Here is a 14,174-nt window from a genome sequence, read left to right as displayed (position 1 = left end):
AATTTTATTGAGGCCCTAGGCATAGGCCATAACTGTGCCTTAAGTCGGGTCCACTCTAGTATCGCCTCTATAGAAGAGGACCGTATTATAATCCAAATATATCAAATATAACAATCCTCCACTATTCTATCAACAACAATATAATCTAAGACATCAAGGATCAATGTCAAATAATTACTCGCATGATGTGTTTATATACAATTTTTATGAAACAACTGGAGAAGGCTTACATTTCGATGGAGTGCACAAAACTAGAAGTACGATGAAAGCAACTTTCAAATCACAATTAACGTACCGGAATATTCCAAAAATGAAGGATGAACTTCAAAGACAACTTCAACTAATTAAGAGAAACATTGATCATAAACTAGGCTGGAAGTTATCAATTGAAACACTGCTGTTCAAATTCTCCAAGAAACACGGAAGGTGAGGAACGTTGACTATGCCTCACTTCAGCATGGCGTTCATATGCCCATGGGAATTCAGATTGTGATTGGATCTATGATAAAAATAAAACTCTAGCTGACTCTAATAGGCGAATTAAACTGAACAGGCAAATTTAAAGCGCAATCTATCTATCATGGGGAAAAAAATTATCAGGAACAATGTGGCATTAAAAAGGGACAGCGATTCTTTTTACATAACCACGCATTACTATGAACACCAACCACCATATATACACCCCCTTTACAGCAGAGACAAGAATAAAAAAAGAAGGGACCAGCATTTTTTGTAGATTTTCTTCTAATCTTCTTTAGGCATCATGTTTCAATAAAAAAAAAAAGTAATTGCAACCAAATTGGTGACCTTGGCAAACGAGGACATAAAAAGTCCAAAGAGATGATCATTAATGAAAGCATAGTTCCAGTTTCATGGTTGCCTCAAACCTGGCTGAGAGTGCTGTCAAGCAGGCAGGTAGTGTGCTGCCTTCAGATCAAGGATCTCAACGGCCTTTCATGCTATAACTTCGGCATTGACATTCTTTGAGTTGGAAGAAGATTGCAACCCAGAGACCTTAGTTGTAGATTCTTACTGGTTTATCAAAAGTATGACGATTCTGTAGGCAGTGAAGAAAAAAAAACAAATAAATTAAATATTTTGGAAACTAAATGCAGAAAAAAAAAATTGAAACTTCTTGGTTTCAGCAACTGTCCAATAAACAAATGGTACATGCAACCATTGAAATGTATGCAATCATATATAAGAAATAAACTTGATCCTGGTGGGGAGAACATACCATGTTTGCCTATATATAACGGGTAAGATTCCAAAGTTCAATTAGGAGGATTAGGGACATTTAGATGCCTTTGGGGTATATTTAGGGTCGATCCATTCTGCTTAAAAGATGGTTTTAGTACAACTGAACACCATTCAAGTTTATTTGGTGTTAGATTGGCCAATTGAGAGTAGGGACAAGTGTGGATTGATTCAATTTTGGTCCTTCATTTCTTCCTCTTCTCCCCCAAAGCAGTAGTAATCAATTTCTTCTATCTCAATGTCAATAATCAACTCTTCTCCTCCAAGGCACAAGTTTTCTTGCTGCCCTTCTCTGACAACAGTGAGTTTGCATCTCTAAAAGCAGAAGCTGGTGTTCCCTAGTGTAAGGTAAAATTCTGTTGTGAAAGTTTTCATTTGTGGGTGGTTATAACATGCACGCTCGATGCTCTTGTCCTTCAGCAATGCCGAGCTAGCAAAAATGTTGTGGCAGAGGAGCCTTTTTCACCTATCTTCATGATTTATTTGGTGTTATTTTAATTAATTGCAACATAGGAGGTAGGTTCTATTTTCTTTTCCACTGAATCAGAAAGACTCATAAGGGCAATCATTACTTGCACCTAAACTTAAAAGAAGTCCTGCTATTAGTTTATTTCTCTTTTCTTTTTTTTGCATGTATATCTCATATTTTCTCTTGGATCCTATCTGTTTCATCATGCATATGCATCATGCTAGAGGATTTCATATGCAACTATTTGTGCAAAGTCATTTTTGATATACTTGCATGCGAATTAGGTACTACTGTTATCATCCTTACATGCAAACACTTATGTGGTAACTTAGGTTGATCATGCAGTTTTTTATATGCGCGCATAGACCATTACATCAGACTAGAACATTGATGTAGGACATCAACACATCGACTGGCTTTCTTATGGATGCGGATGTTTATAATGGATGCTATATAGCTTTTGATTAAGGATGATTTCTGAACCGTTTTAGCAATTTATATTGGTCTATCACCTAAATCATATGATGGCCATGTTGGCAAGAGCCATGTACCTAATGTAGTATGTTTGAGCTAAGTTTGGTAGTTGTGCATATATTGGTAAGTTTTTGAAAGTTAAAATTATGAAAATATTCAGTTGGAATTTTTGTGTTTCGTCCCATGCTTATGGTTAGGTAGAGGATTAGGGGCATCCAACTGTAGCATCAAAAATTTGTGACAATTCAAATATGAATTCAAAAAAAAAAAACTTATTTCTCCTGAAAGTCTGAAAATTTTTAACTATGAAAATGGGTTTACAAAAATTAAATATAACTCACCTGATTTGCTGAATATGCCTTTTTTGAATAAGTGTCTGAGTGTTCTAGACCAAGGTACTGCTCCCAAGCTCCATAAACGTCTCTTCTCTATTGAAGAACAGAGTGCTTAACAAAAATGTCTCTTTTGACATACTTTACTCAATTTAATCAAAATATCTGCAAGTACAACAAACCTGAAAACACACTGAGATCAAATCTGAATCGTGCAAGTAATCTGGACGACCCGTAGACACAAATGCAAACTTCCACTATTTAAAGCTCGAAGTTAGATTTTATACTTAACATCAGTGAAATGTAAATTGAATTTTATAGTATTTAGAACCACATCAAAATCAAATATGTTAATTTAAATATATATACCTACACGTAGAGGCTGTTAGTAAATATGCTTGGATAGGACAAGCTTTTACACTGTAAACTAAAGTAGAAAACATTCAATTACTTAACTATGCAGAGGCAGATTTATATTGCAACATTCAGTGATTTTTCACATTGCACTCAGTTCTTGTTAGTAGCAAACTGCATATTTAATGAAATCTTCTTAAAAATAACTTTTTCTAAATTCAATTGGCACAGGAATTCTTGAGAAACAATTTTTTATTAGAATCTGCAATACTACATTGGTTATGGAAACATTCCAGTGTTTTCTCTGACATTTTATTTTCTAATATTTTTCATGATAGATTTTCCTTATTTTTAAAAAGGATCAAGCATCTGCAGCATAAAATTTAAATTTTATTATAGATCGGTGTCCAACAGTTGATGGAAATTGTATTTTATTACAAATGAAATTTCCAAATGGCTACAAAAAAGAAACTATTCTACCCTCTCACTCATTCATACAAAAGCATAAAATCGCCTCTCCTATCGTCACTTGGGCTAGATGGTCTACATTCACTGTGACTCATGTTACTCCTTGCGAGAAATAATAAAATAGAAGAATGAGGATGATGAAAGATTGTTGTGGTGTTGCCTAAGTTAAGGATTCATTATTTGATAAAGAGATCCCCACAGACATCTCAATTCTTGCACCAACATATTGAAGAGGTTGAAACTAGAAGCTACAAGTGAAGATGCAGTTTTCTTGGGAGACTTTAGCAATGTAAATATCCTCCAAAACAACCTCCAACGTCTCAATCCCAAGCACTATAAAAGGTTGTAAGCAATAGTAAAGGGAAAGCTTCTACATAGCTAGCAAAGGGAACCTATGTATATTCACATCTTATATCTGTGTGCATTCCAGTTTCAATTGTGTCAATCATATAGTCCAAATCCCAATAATAATTAACCAATATATATTGATGGGCATTTGGAGAAACCAATTCCAACACAAAATGTCTTGAGAGTAGTATTTGATTAAGTTCTTTAAACATATAGGGTGTATCTCACTTAGATGTTACAATACTTGGTGCTTCCATTAAATCCACTGTTTCTTTTATGAATAAGGTATAATCATTAGTTGAATTTTTCATTATAATCAAGTGTCAATAATGGACGGTATCAATATTTATCATGTTATCAGAAGACCAAAACTCTAATTTAGAATGATACTTGAAACCTTTCTCTCTGCAGACAACATCTAAAAGCAATGTTAGTCCCAAACATGGCTTGAGATCTCGTACCATGAAGGGAGAACTATCAAAACGTATTGTTTCCAATAAATTATCGAAATTCGATACTATTCGGCATAGACAATGTATCCTTCCTCCTTCAACCTCTAATCCGTTATTTGCACTATGCATTTGAATGTCGGCACGATATCGAAACATTGTCATTCTGACACGGCTTGAGATTTTGAAACTTGGTCTCAAGGTTCAAAATCTCAAGTGGTACAGGAGTTTCAACTTTTGATTGAAACTCTCAAAGTTCGAAATCTTGAGTTTTGACTTTTGACTAGAACAATACTATTTTGGTATCTCGAGGTTCCCATGTACGGTGTCTGAGGCAAATTGGAGGTGAAAAAAAGGAAGGAGATGGGAAAAAAATTTGAAAATTCAATCGTTGTTTTCCATCTTGAATGGTACAATTTTAATATTATCTTATATGGACACAAACTATATTAGCTCAATTCATCCTCATTCACATGTTTAACACGACACAAAAGACATTTTTTGTGTCAACTATGTTGCTCAGCACAATATGAGATTTCAAACCATGACTAGTCCAACTAAATGAGCTAGCTATATAGCACTTATCCCTTGAATTGTATGCAACCTTAAATCACTAGAAATATTCAAATTTCTTAAATCATTTTAATTTTTTTTATTCCATCTTCATTCTAGCCCTCACAATTTCAACTCTAGTTGATTAGTCGATTCAACTTGTCTATTTATACTAATATAGAATTGACCAATCATCTTTAGATATGTATATCATCTTTAACTATCTTTCTCAGTTAATCATGCATTAAAGCTAGAGCTAATATCCCCTAATGAACTAGCATTTTATATGCCATCTTTTCTAATAAGCCTGCATACTAGCTTTGTACATTGATGGCCCAACACAAAATGCAAACACCCACCAACATTAAAAAAGAAATTCAATGTAGTAGAAACGCATCAATTTTTTAGAGGAAAAAGGGGTTTTCAGAAGAGAAACAGGAAATTCCTGAAATTAAGTAATACATAAGAAAACAGTTACCTTAGAGAATTCTTCATCTAGAATTTGAAGTTTCTTTTGAATACGTACTTTCACTTCAGCTAGAGTTTCATCTTCACGAATAACCATGAAAAAGGGTTCCCCAAAGTTCTGAATCTGTCAAAGAATCAAATAACATCAATGCTAGTTAAAAGACATGCATTATTGGTACAAACTAAGGTCAGTAACACTTTCAGGGGAGCAAAATTGTAGGTTGCATGAGAGTAACAAAATAACCATCCCTCCAGTCCGAGCAAAAAGAACATCTTTCAGGTGAAGCAAAAATGGCCATTAGTAGCTAGAAATTTAATATAAACAAGTAAAGCATTTGAATGACAAAAGAGGGATACTCAGCGCAGAAAACAACACTTTATAATGCAATGCTATATGAGAAGGGAAAGATGCAAATGAAGACTACAAACCATCTGATTCTGAATTGAATCTTTCATGAAATGGTATACATGAATTAATCGATCTTGGGGACCAAGGTTCTTCTCTTCCTCTGGAATCTATGCAGCAAGAAAAAATGACAATTACAAAGTAGTTCACATTTCAAAAAGGAAACTTAGACATGAACGGAAGCAAATCCATCTCGAGATGGAAATGCTTATTCAGAAAAACAAACATTGGAATTATAAATAAGCACATAACCACAGAAAGAACAAAATAATAAGATACTTAAAACTTACTTCCTCTACACGCAATGTCCAATACTGATCATTTATGTTCTCTATTTTCTCATCAGGAGGAAAAATCTGAAACCAAAAGAAATCGCAGTAGGCAAGCCCAAAACATGAGTCATTTGGCAGACAAGAGGCAATTAAATCTGACATCATAACTTGCAGATAAGGATCTGTAGTGAAGATCCAGTCTAATGTTATGGCCTAAACTGAAATGTCTAAAACTCACCAAAGTTCCAAAACCTAAAAGTACACAACAACAAGAAGAACTGGATGTGGTCTTCCAAGTCTTATTCCACAAGATGAGGTCGGCTATATGAATTCTTTTAAGTTATTGAGCTCTATCTTCTACTTTATCATCATCTATACTTAAATAAATTTTATCTTGTTTTATTGTTGCTAACCAAGTCTTTTTTGGTCTTTCTCGTTTGATATGTGTTTGTCATAGTTTCACATCGCCTAACTGGAACATTTATTGGTCATCTAAATACATACTCGTACCATCTTAAATGTCTCTCGGAGTTTTTCCTTAATAAATGCAATTCCGACTTTCTCTAATTTCTTATTTTATCCATCCTTGTATGTCCACACATCCACCTTAACATTCTCATTTCTGCAACTCTCATCTTCTGCACATGTGCTCGAGTCATATAGCCCAACATTCAACTCCATATAACATAGCAAGTCTAACTGCAGTTTTGTAGAACTTTCCTTTAAGTTTTAGAAGTACTTTACGGTCACATAAGATACTTGATGCTCTCCTCCATTTCAATCATCTCGCTTGTATTCTATGTAAGACATCTCTCTCAATCCCTCCGTCGTTTTGCAAAAAATGATCCTAAATATTTAAAGCTCTCAATTCCAAGCAACTCATCATCTTCTATCTTAACAAGTGTCTCATTACGTCTAATATTGCTAAACTTAAATTTCATATATTATGTTTTATTCTACTAAGTCTAAAACTTTTCCCTTCTAGTGTTTCCCGCCAATATTCTAGTTTAGTATTTACTTCTTCATGTGTTTCATCTACCAAAATAATATCATTTGCAAATAACATGCACCACAGTACTGTATCTTGAATGTGTGTAGTGGCCCCTAGTGCATAGCACAGACAGTGGGCGCATGACATCTCTAGCGTAATGGCCAAAGATTGATTCTAAAAAATTGACGACCTGGGGTTTACCCGACCATGCGCCTAACGCATACTTGTGTTTACCTCCCTCCCTATCCGTGGGGCCGACACTAGAGGGGTTGTTAATGTAGCGGATCTACATTTTTTGAATGTGTGTAGTAAGTTCGTCCATAATGAATGTTCCAAAACCTAAAAGTAATCAAATAAAAATCATCCAAATGAGTTATGCTTACTATTATCTCAGCTTCGAAGGATTAGACCAAGATGCATAGAGACATTCCAATAGGAAAAGATCAGCCATGAACAACAGATGGTTAAAAGGATATAGTTTGTCAAATACCAATGGATTACCTTGTATATCTTGTGATAAAAAACCTCAATCAATCGAAGATCAGCATTAGGATGTGAAAGATCAACCTGCTTGAACCAAAGGGTAGTGGCATCAAACATTTCCAAACCATACATTTAAGTCTATTATTTCAAGCATGTGATCCTGTTAGATTACCATGATAAAGATTCTGTATTACAAAAGACTTTTACATGAATAATATAGTGAAACAAAAGAGAGCCTGTAGGTCTTTACAAAGGAAGCAAACAAGATTCTGCAATAGTTACATCACCTTTGTCTTTAGATCATTGATTACATCAGCAACAATACTATTTTTTGGCAACCTTATGCTATGAATTGCAACCTGAAAGAAAACACAGTATAAATGCATACAAAATAGTTGACAAAATTGAACATGGTAAACTCTACGAAAGAAATCTATTATCAAGCCTGAAGTTGGCAATGCTATACAAAATAATAACAGTGGTAAAATAAAAAGAAAATCAACCTCATCCTTAGTGGCATGATGAAATGCAACTTTCAGAGTTTTTAAACCTTGCAGTTCAGGTAATGGTATGTCGAGTACTTCATAGTACAGTATATCAGAACTCTGTAATAAACAAAAATATTAGACTCTAACATACAGCACACAAACTGAAACTAAAAATAATAATAATAATAATAATAATAATAACAATAATCAAGTAGGTAAAAAGGATAAACCAGGGACAAATGGACAAGCATGTCAGACAGATGATCCACCCCTCTAAATTTGATGGGTTGAGGTTTAGGCTGCTGAGAGTAGCAGTTATGCAGTGTAAGTCGGATTTTTGATGGATCATCCAGACCAATTTGGTATGCTACTTTTTCTACAACAGTATCATATGAATCAAGCTTTGACCTTCACAAAAGCAAAAGGATTATCAGATCCACATAGAGTTGAATCATGTACACCAAACCCATTACAATAAACAAAAGGCACATAATAAAGATTGAGCACTTACAACTCTATGCTAAAATGTTCTTCTGTTGGCTTCTCTAACAATCGAAAATGAACCACCTATATATCATCACATGATTAAGAACAAAATCAGGAAAAATATGTTAGTAGCTAGAGACTAGGAAAGCAATTCAATTGTGGAATGGAGTACATAACAATCAGCGTAATGTTGACGAGGAACTTCATCCTAAAATTATAAATCACTTGGGAGGATCACCCCTCAATAAAAGCACAATATGAATGCCACACTTATCAAAGGAGTGCTATAGGCATGAAGCACCCTAGCCTTAACACACCTCACACCCATCACAAAAAGATGCACAGATTTAGTTATGTCATATTGAAACTGAGAAGAGCTCAATTCCGAAATAACTAGCACTTGGATGATGCCCCCTTGATAAAAGCACATATGAAGGGCACAATGAGTGTGCAACACCAATGGATGAAAATCTTGTTTCATGTTGATCGGCATGGACAAAACTTCTCGTTTCACCTGCCATTAACACATGGGACTTCACGATACAACACAACATCATATCCAATGCAACAAGAGTTTCCTTGGAGGTTGGCCAAGCTTCTGCAAGGGGGTGGTTGATCAAGGTGAGGTAATCGGGAACGTGAGTCAACGATAACAATGCCTCTAGAGTCCTCAAAGGTTAACTAAGCTTTAATGAGTTGAGGTGGCTAATCAAGGTTGGGTATTTGAGAACACGAGTTGATGACGTCGCTAGGTAATTTCAAGAGAGGTGCTTTGATTGTGCAAAACCTAGCAAGGTGAGTAGGCAAACACACCTCATGGATAAGTTTCATCTATCTGCTAATCTGAAAGCGAAGGATAGGTGTTTCATGATCGATGCATGGTCTGTCATCTGCAAAATAAAGCTTTCACAATCGACCTCGATGAGAAACTTTAATTCCCCCCTTCTCCTCCTCTTCTAACATTCAGCACTGCACCAATACTGGCAATTGGAATGCACAATATGTTTCATTGTGGCCGAGAAATGATATCCCAACTCAAAACAAGATTGCAAACTTTGGAAACATCTTAGCTTTAGCACAAAATTTTCACTGCAATCTTCTTCCTCAAGCAAGCAAACTGAAAGAGATTTTTCAATTTGGCATCAACCAAACACTATATTAAACCCCATTTAGGAAAAAATTACAATCTCCAGTTAGGATCCAAATTCCAGCTTACATTTCTTTTATGATATCCAAAGTAAACTTTGTCTTGCTTAAGGGCATTCTATAATCCTAGAGGAATTACACAATGTGGATAAGTGTGGATAGGCCATTGTAGTTCTAGAACTTGAAGATAATGTTTGTTACCTGATAAGCTGTGTCATCTTAATGTAGTTGAAAGTCAAGGAAAAAAGAGGAAGTAGGAGACTTCATTGTTCAGTAGAACCCACGCCTAGCCTCATCGAAAGATATGTAATTCTCCCTTGCCATGAACTCTGTCTACGCCTCATTATGAAATCCTCTCTGCACCTGACCTTGCATCATGAAGAAGATGGTTGCCCAGGAACTACCAACCCATGCCTCTTCTCAATTCATCACAATTGGGGACCTATTGTGAAGAGAGCTAGGATTGAAAATAGGGAAGAAGATGAAGTTTGCTGGTCTTCAAGTTTCCACATCACGTATACACCAACCTAGCTCGAGTTGTTTTTGTTTGGAATACAATCAAACCCTCTCACATGCAAACAATCCTACAGTTTTATGCCAATCGACCAGCAGAATAAAATGTCTTCACTTTGCAAACCGGCATGGAAAGGCATTATGATTCGTGTGGCCTTTAAAAGCATGCATTAAAAGATTAGAAAGTAGATAGTTTGAGATACAATATTGTGTTACAGGGAGCCTCAAGTTTTTCTGCTGTCACTACATCCTTCCACATTTGTTTTTCTTTAGCTTTATTGGCAAATAGTTGGATATCTTGGCCACCTCTCTTTAGCCAGGATTTTGACTTCATCACTATTCTCTCCTGTTTCACTCTGAACTTCACAATCATCTAGAGAAGGCTTAAGTCTATAAGTAATTGTTAGTTTGTTACTAAATGGACCAGAATATGTTTTACATCCATACAATGTTTTATCAAAATACAAATATAGGCTTTTCAGAATCTAGATTAAACAGATTTGTGGTCTTCATGAAAACTTCACACATGCAAAATTATTCTGGTAAAAATGCAAGGCGAAGATAACTATTTGAGCATATTGTTTTATGCTTAGTATGCAATTATATATGGTGCCAAATAAATATAATGTCAAAAACTGCAACATCATCCAAGGCTCAAAATCTCAAGCTATGCCAGAATTTCAATCTTTATCTGAAACGATATTATTTTGGTACTGTATCAGTGTTCCAACATATGATGCCCGTAGAGAATTGGATAGGGAAATAAGAAGATGAAAAAGAAGAATAAAAACACGAGTATATTCCTAACGTTCATGGGATGGTGTAGATTTGATATTGTATTATATGGCAAAAATCTTACAAAAATAACATTATTTCAATTCACCTTGACGCATTCTGTAGAATATCAAGGGGTATTGAATAATCATATAATATGATACTCGTTGACATGATGGGCATACCACAGAATAGATATCCTACATCAGGTGTTATTGACTTTCAATAATTTATCAAAACCATATATTTTGACCATGCCGCCAAAGATTGTACAAGATTTCAAACCATGCTATCATCCAAAAGGTTCTTTGAGTTGATGCTATGTTTAATTTTTAGCTGCATTGCAAGATAGAATTTGATCATGTGGATCCTCAATAATTACAAGCTAATGTTGTAACCTTCACTTAGCAACTTGGACCAAGTTACTCATTCACAAAGCAGCAATTATCAATGCAAAAGTGCCACCCAAAATTACCAAAGTTAGACAACACATTTAATCCATCAATCACCAACAGTTTTCTAAATTGATATGATCCTTAGAATAGTAAACTCTTCAGGAGCCAGCTTCCTAAAGATTAACAAACATTACAGTCAATGAGTTATATTCCAGTACATGTATTATAAAGAGATAACATACATACATACTGAAATGCATCAGTCGAAAATATATCTGTTTAATCCAAAGAGCTTCCTTTCCTAGATAACAAAGCAAAAGAAATTTCTAAAGCTAGATGCTTGGGCAACATTTGATTTGGAATATGATATCATAGGTACAGTACCATGCACTATTTGAATTTCCACAAGAATTGAAAAGCATAAACAACTGACTAAGGAACAATTAATATGCCTAGAGGATGTTATGAGGAAATGCAGGTATAAGCTAATCTTGATTATTTGATACAGAAATATGACAAATATATACCTGTCGATTACGTACATATTCCAAAAAAGATGGAACATCAGGATAACGGATTTGATCATTGCTTCCCAATGGAAACGATTTCTGATAACATATAATATCACCATCTTCCAGCTACAAGCATTGGGAAAGAAAAATTTAAGATTATAGCTCACAATTCATATAAAATATGACCCAGACTTTGTGCAGGTAGGCTCCATAAGCCACTCCTTAATTTTATGCCATGTGGGAGATTTAGAGACTCCGACATGTAAATGTCTTCACCTTCTTCATCCATTATTAAGTGATTAGATAACAATTAGACATATCATTGAGTCTATGCTTTAGACTAACCTGGCTAGAATCGAAAGGAACATTAGTGTCAACACATTCGCACATCACATTTGGCTCAAATTTTATTTCCTGATAATTGTTTACAAAGTAAATAAAATAAGAAAACAAAAGAATTTTAACAAACGCATAGTAACAAATTCAACAATGATATACAACATCAACAGTGAAAGTATCATAGAGTTTTCTTAAAGATATACCTCGTAAAGCTGAATTTGGACACTTGGTGAAAAGCCAGCCATTTCATTCAGTTTTGACAGTATATCTGCAGGTTTTCCAAGCACCTTCACAAACAATCTTCCAACATATCTGAATATAATAATGGGTTAAAAGCATAAATGCAAGGTGTTATTTGAAAAAACAGATTTATCGGTAGGAAAACAAATGAATACCTAAGCTCTTCCTTCTCAGGGTCATAAAGCTTAAAGAAAAGCAATATGTCTTCCTTCGTTTTATCAGGTAGAGGACAAGGGTGTAAATCCTGGGGGGAAGTGAAAAAAACCAAGTAGCATTGGTCATTGAAAAATGACTGTAAATAAAAATAGAAATCATAAGTAATTACCAGTCCAAGTTCTACTTCTAGGAATAGCTTAAGCTCAGCATTCTGTATTTTATTAGATACCTCCCTCAACTGCCCAACCTATATAGAAAAAAATGCCAAGTAATATATAAAATGACCAAGACAGGTGTGCATGTTTAAAAACATAGAGAAGTGCATATGCAGAAACATAGAAACAAAAGTACTCTAAAGGAAAAGTAAGAGATGCCAAATAAAGACAGCTAATGAACCAAATAAACAGCCAAAAGTAAAGAATTACACCAATCATGTGGCAGGATAAAAGAATAGGAAAACAAATGAAATGATGACTAGATGACTGAACATCATCTCATCTAAATTCTTATGAAGACAACAAAACAAACTTGGACAGTTTATCAAGAATTAAAAATAAATAGAATAGCACATGCATCATATGAATAATTGATTTGCCACGTAATTAAAAACCAACTTCATTTTGATGTATATTTAATAAAAACAACGGCAAATTACCAAACCACAGGCCCGGACCTGAGGTGAGGCCCAGGAGGCGCTCGCCTCAGCCCACTTTCTAGAGGAGCCCAAAAATTAGTCCATCATTTATATTAATATGATAGGTTTAGAATTCTCAATTTGCTGTAAACTTTGTTAAATATTAAATTTTAAATTAAACAAATGAATTGAATTTTCGGACACAAAAATGAAAATGTAGAATTTAAATCAGAATGTGTCCAATCTAAATTCATCGAGTAGGCATGGAGATAATGATTACATTGGTTCAAATCTGGATTGATTTGAACTTAATTTGGCCACGTTATGGCCGAACCAAGTTTATGAGTTAAATCGGTTCAGTCGGTTTAAAATGAATTTGGGTATTTTTTAGAAAACTGTCTTTCCTCTTTTTCTCTCTACACATAGCAACCCACCCCTCATGATGTCGACTTCTTCTCCTTTTTCCTTCTCCGTTTATTTTCTTCCTTCTTCCCTCTACTATGTTCTGTGATGACAATAGCAACGTTGCTGTTTTCTTCTTTTTCCAGCCAACTAACAGCAACTAACTTTCTTCATCTCCCCGCCACCAATAGCAAGCGTCATGAGCAAGAAGTTTTTGTTTCCTCTCTTAATTCCTCTTTTCACAACAGAACAATGATTTGTAACAGTCTCTTCGGCCTTCTCCCTCCCCTTACTCAGACTATTGCATGTTGTACAACACAGCAAGCGTTGCTATCCACCATCGCTCACTGCCGGAGCTAGCATTCTCTTGTTGACCAAAACAAGGAACCCTTTTGTGTCCCTATTCAAGAAAGTTATTGTCCATGTACAACTATTGATTGAAGGTAAAGATTGATAAATGAATTTCTTGATTATCTCTTAAACTTTTTCTCTTTTCCCTTCTTCTTATTTATTTATTTATTATAAATGTATTCTTATTTCTTAGTTATTGCACATTGTTTTTAAATATTTTTTAGGTGTAATATATAATCATGGTTCCGAAACATTTATCTAAATCTCAAAAAAGAAAAAGAAAACACAGTGAAGAGACACTTATTCAAAGTCAGGTAGGAGATATTAATAAATATTTTAATATCAATAACAAAATGGCTAGGTAAACGAAGATTGAAAATATGATCGATGTTGAACAAGAAATTATGAATGACTT

The 14,174-nt window shown here is 34.7% G+C and overlaps 1 protein-coding gene across 3 annotated transcripts in view; it reads right to left on the bottom strand.

The window, feature by feature from the left end:
• Window positions 1-593: 593 nt before the first annotated feature.
• LOC122023658 (ubiquitin C-terminal hydrolase 13-like) overlaps window positions 594-14,174 on the bottom strand; it is a 61,557-nt gene continuing 47,976 nt past the window's right edge. For 2 of the 3 annotated variants that reach the window (XM_042581902.1, XM_042581903.1), the window contains 16 exons: window positions 12,542-12,619; window positions 12,372-12,460; window positions 12,180-12,288; window positions 11,983-12,051; window positions 11,653-11,763; window positions 8,323-8,378; window positions 8,042-8,219; window positions 7,827-7,928; window positions 7,611-7,682; window positions 7,342-7,407; window positions 5,868-5,933; window positions 5,601-5,687; window positions 5,182-5,295; window positions 2,715-2,789; window positions 2,542-2,628; window positions 594-1,057 (listed from right to left, as the gene is read on the bottom strand). In XM_042581902.1, the coding sequence (XP_042437836.1) occupies window positions 1,016-1,057; window positions 2,542-2,628; window positions 2,715-2,789; window positions 5,182-5,295; window positions 5,601-5,687; window positions 5,868-5,933; window positions 7,342-7,407; window positions 7,611-7,682; window positions 7,827-7,928; window positions 8,042-8,219; window positions 8,323-8,378; window positions 11,653-11,763; window positions 11,983-12,051; window positions 12,180-12,288; window positions 12,372-12,460; window positions 12,542-12,619 (1,401 nt within the window). In that variant the 3' untranslated portion in view covers window positions 594-1,015. The remainder of the gene's footprint in view (window positions 1,058-2,541; window positions 2,629-2,714; window positions 2,790-5,181; window positions 5,296-5,600; window positions 5,688-5,867; window positions 5,934-7,341; window positions 7,408-7,610; window positions 7,683-7,826; window positions 7,929-8,041; window positions 8,220-8,322; window positions 8,379-11,652; window positions 11,764-11,982; window positions 12,052-12,179; window positions 12,289-12,371; window positions 12,461-12,541; window positions 12,620-14,174) is intronic. The other variant, XM_042581904.1, reaches the window with a different exon arrangement.

Source organism: Zingiber officinale, chromosome 9B (genome assembly GCF_018446385.1).
Source record: "Zingiber officinale cultivar Zhangliang chromosome 9B, Zo_v1.1, whole genome shotgun sequence".
NCBI lineage: Eukaryota > Viridiplantae > Streptophyta > Magnoliopsida > Zingiberales > Zingiberaceae > Zingiber > Zingiber officinale.
Note: the sequence above shows the minus strand (reverse complement) of the source record. Positions and strands in the feature narration are given on the sequence as shown.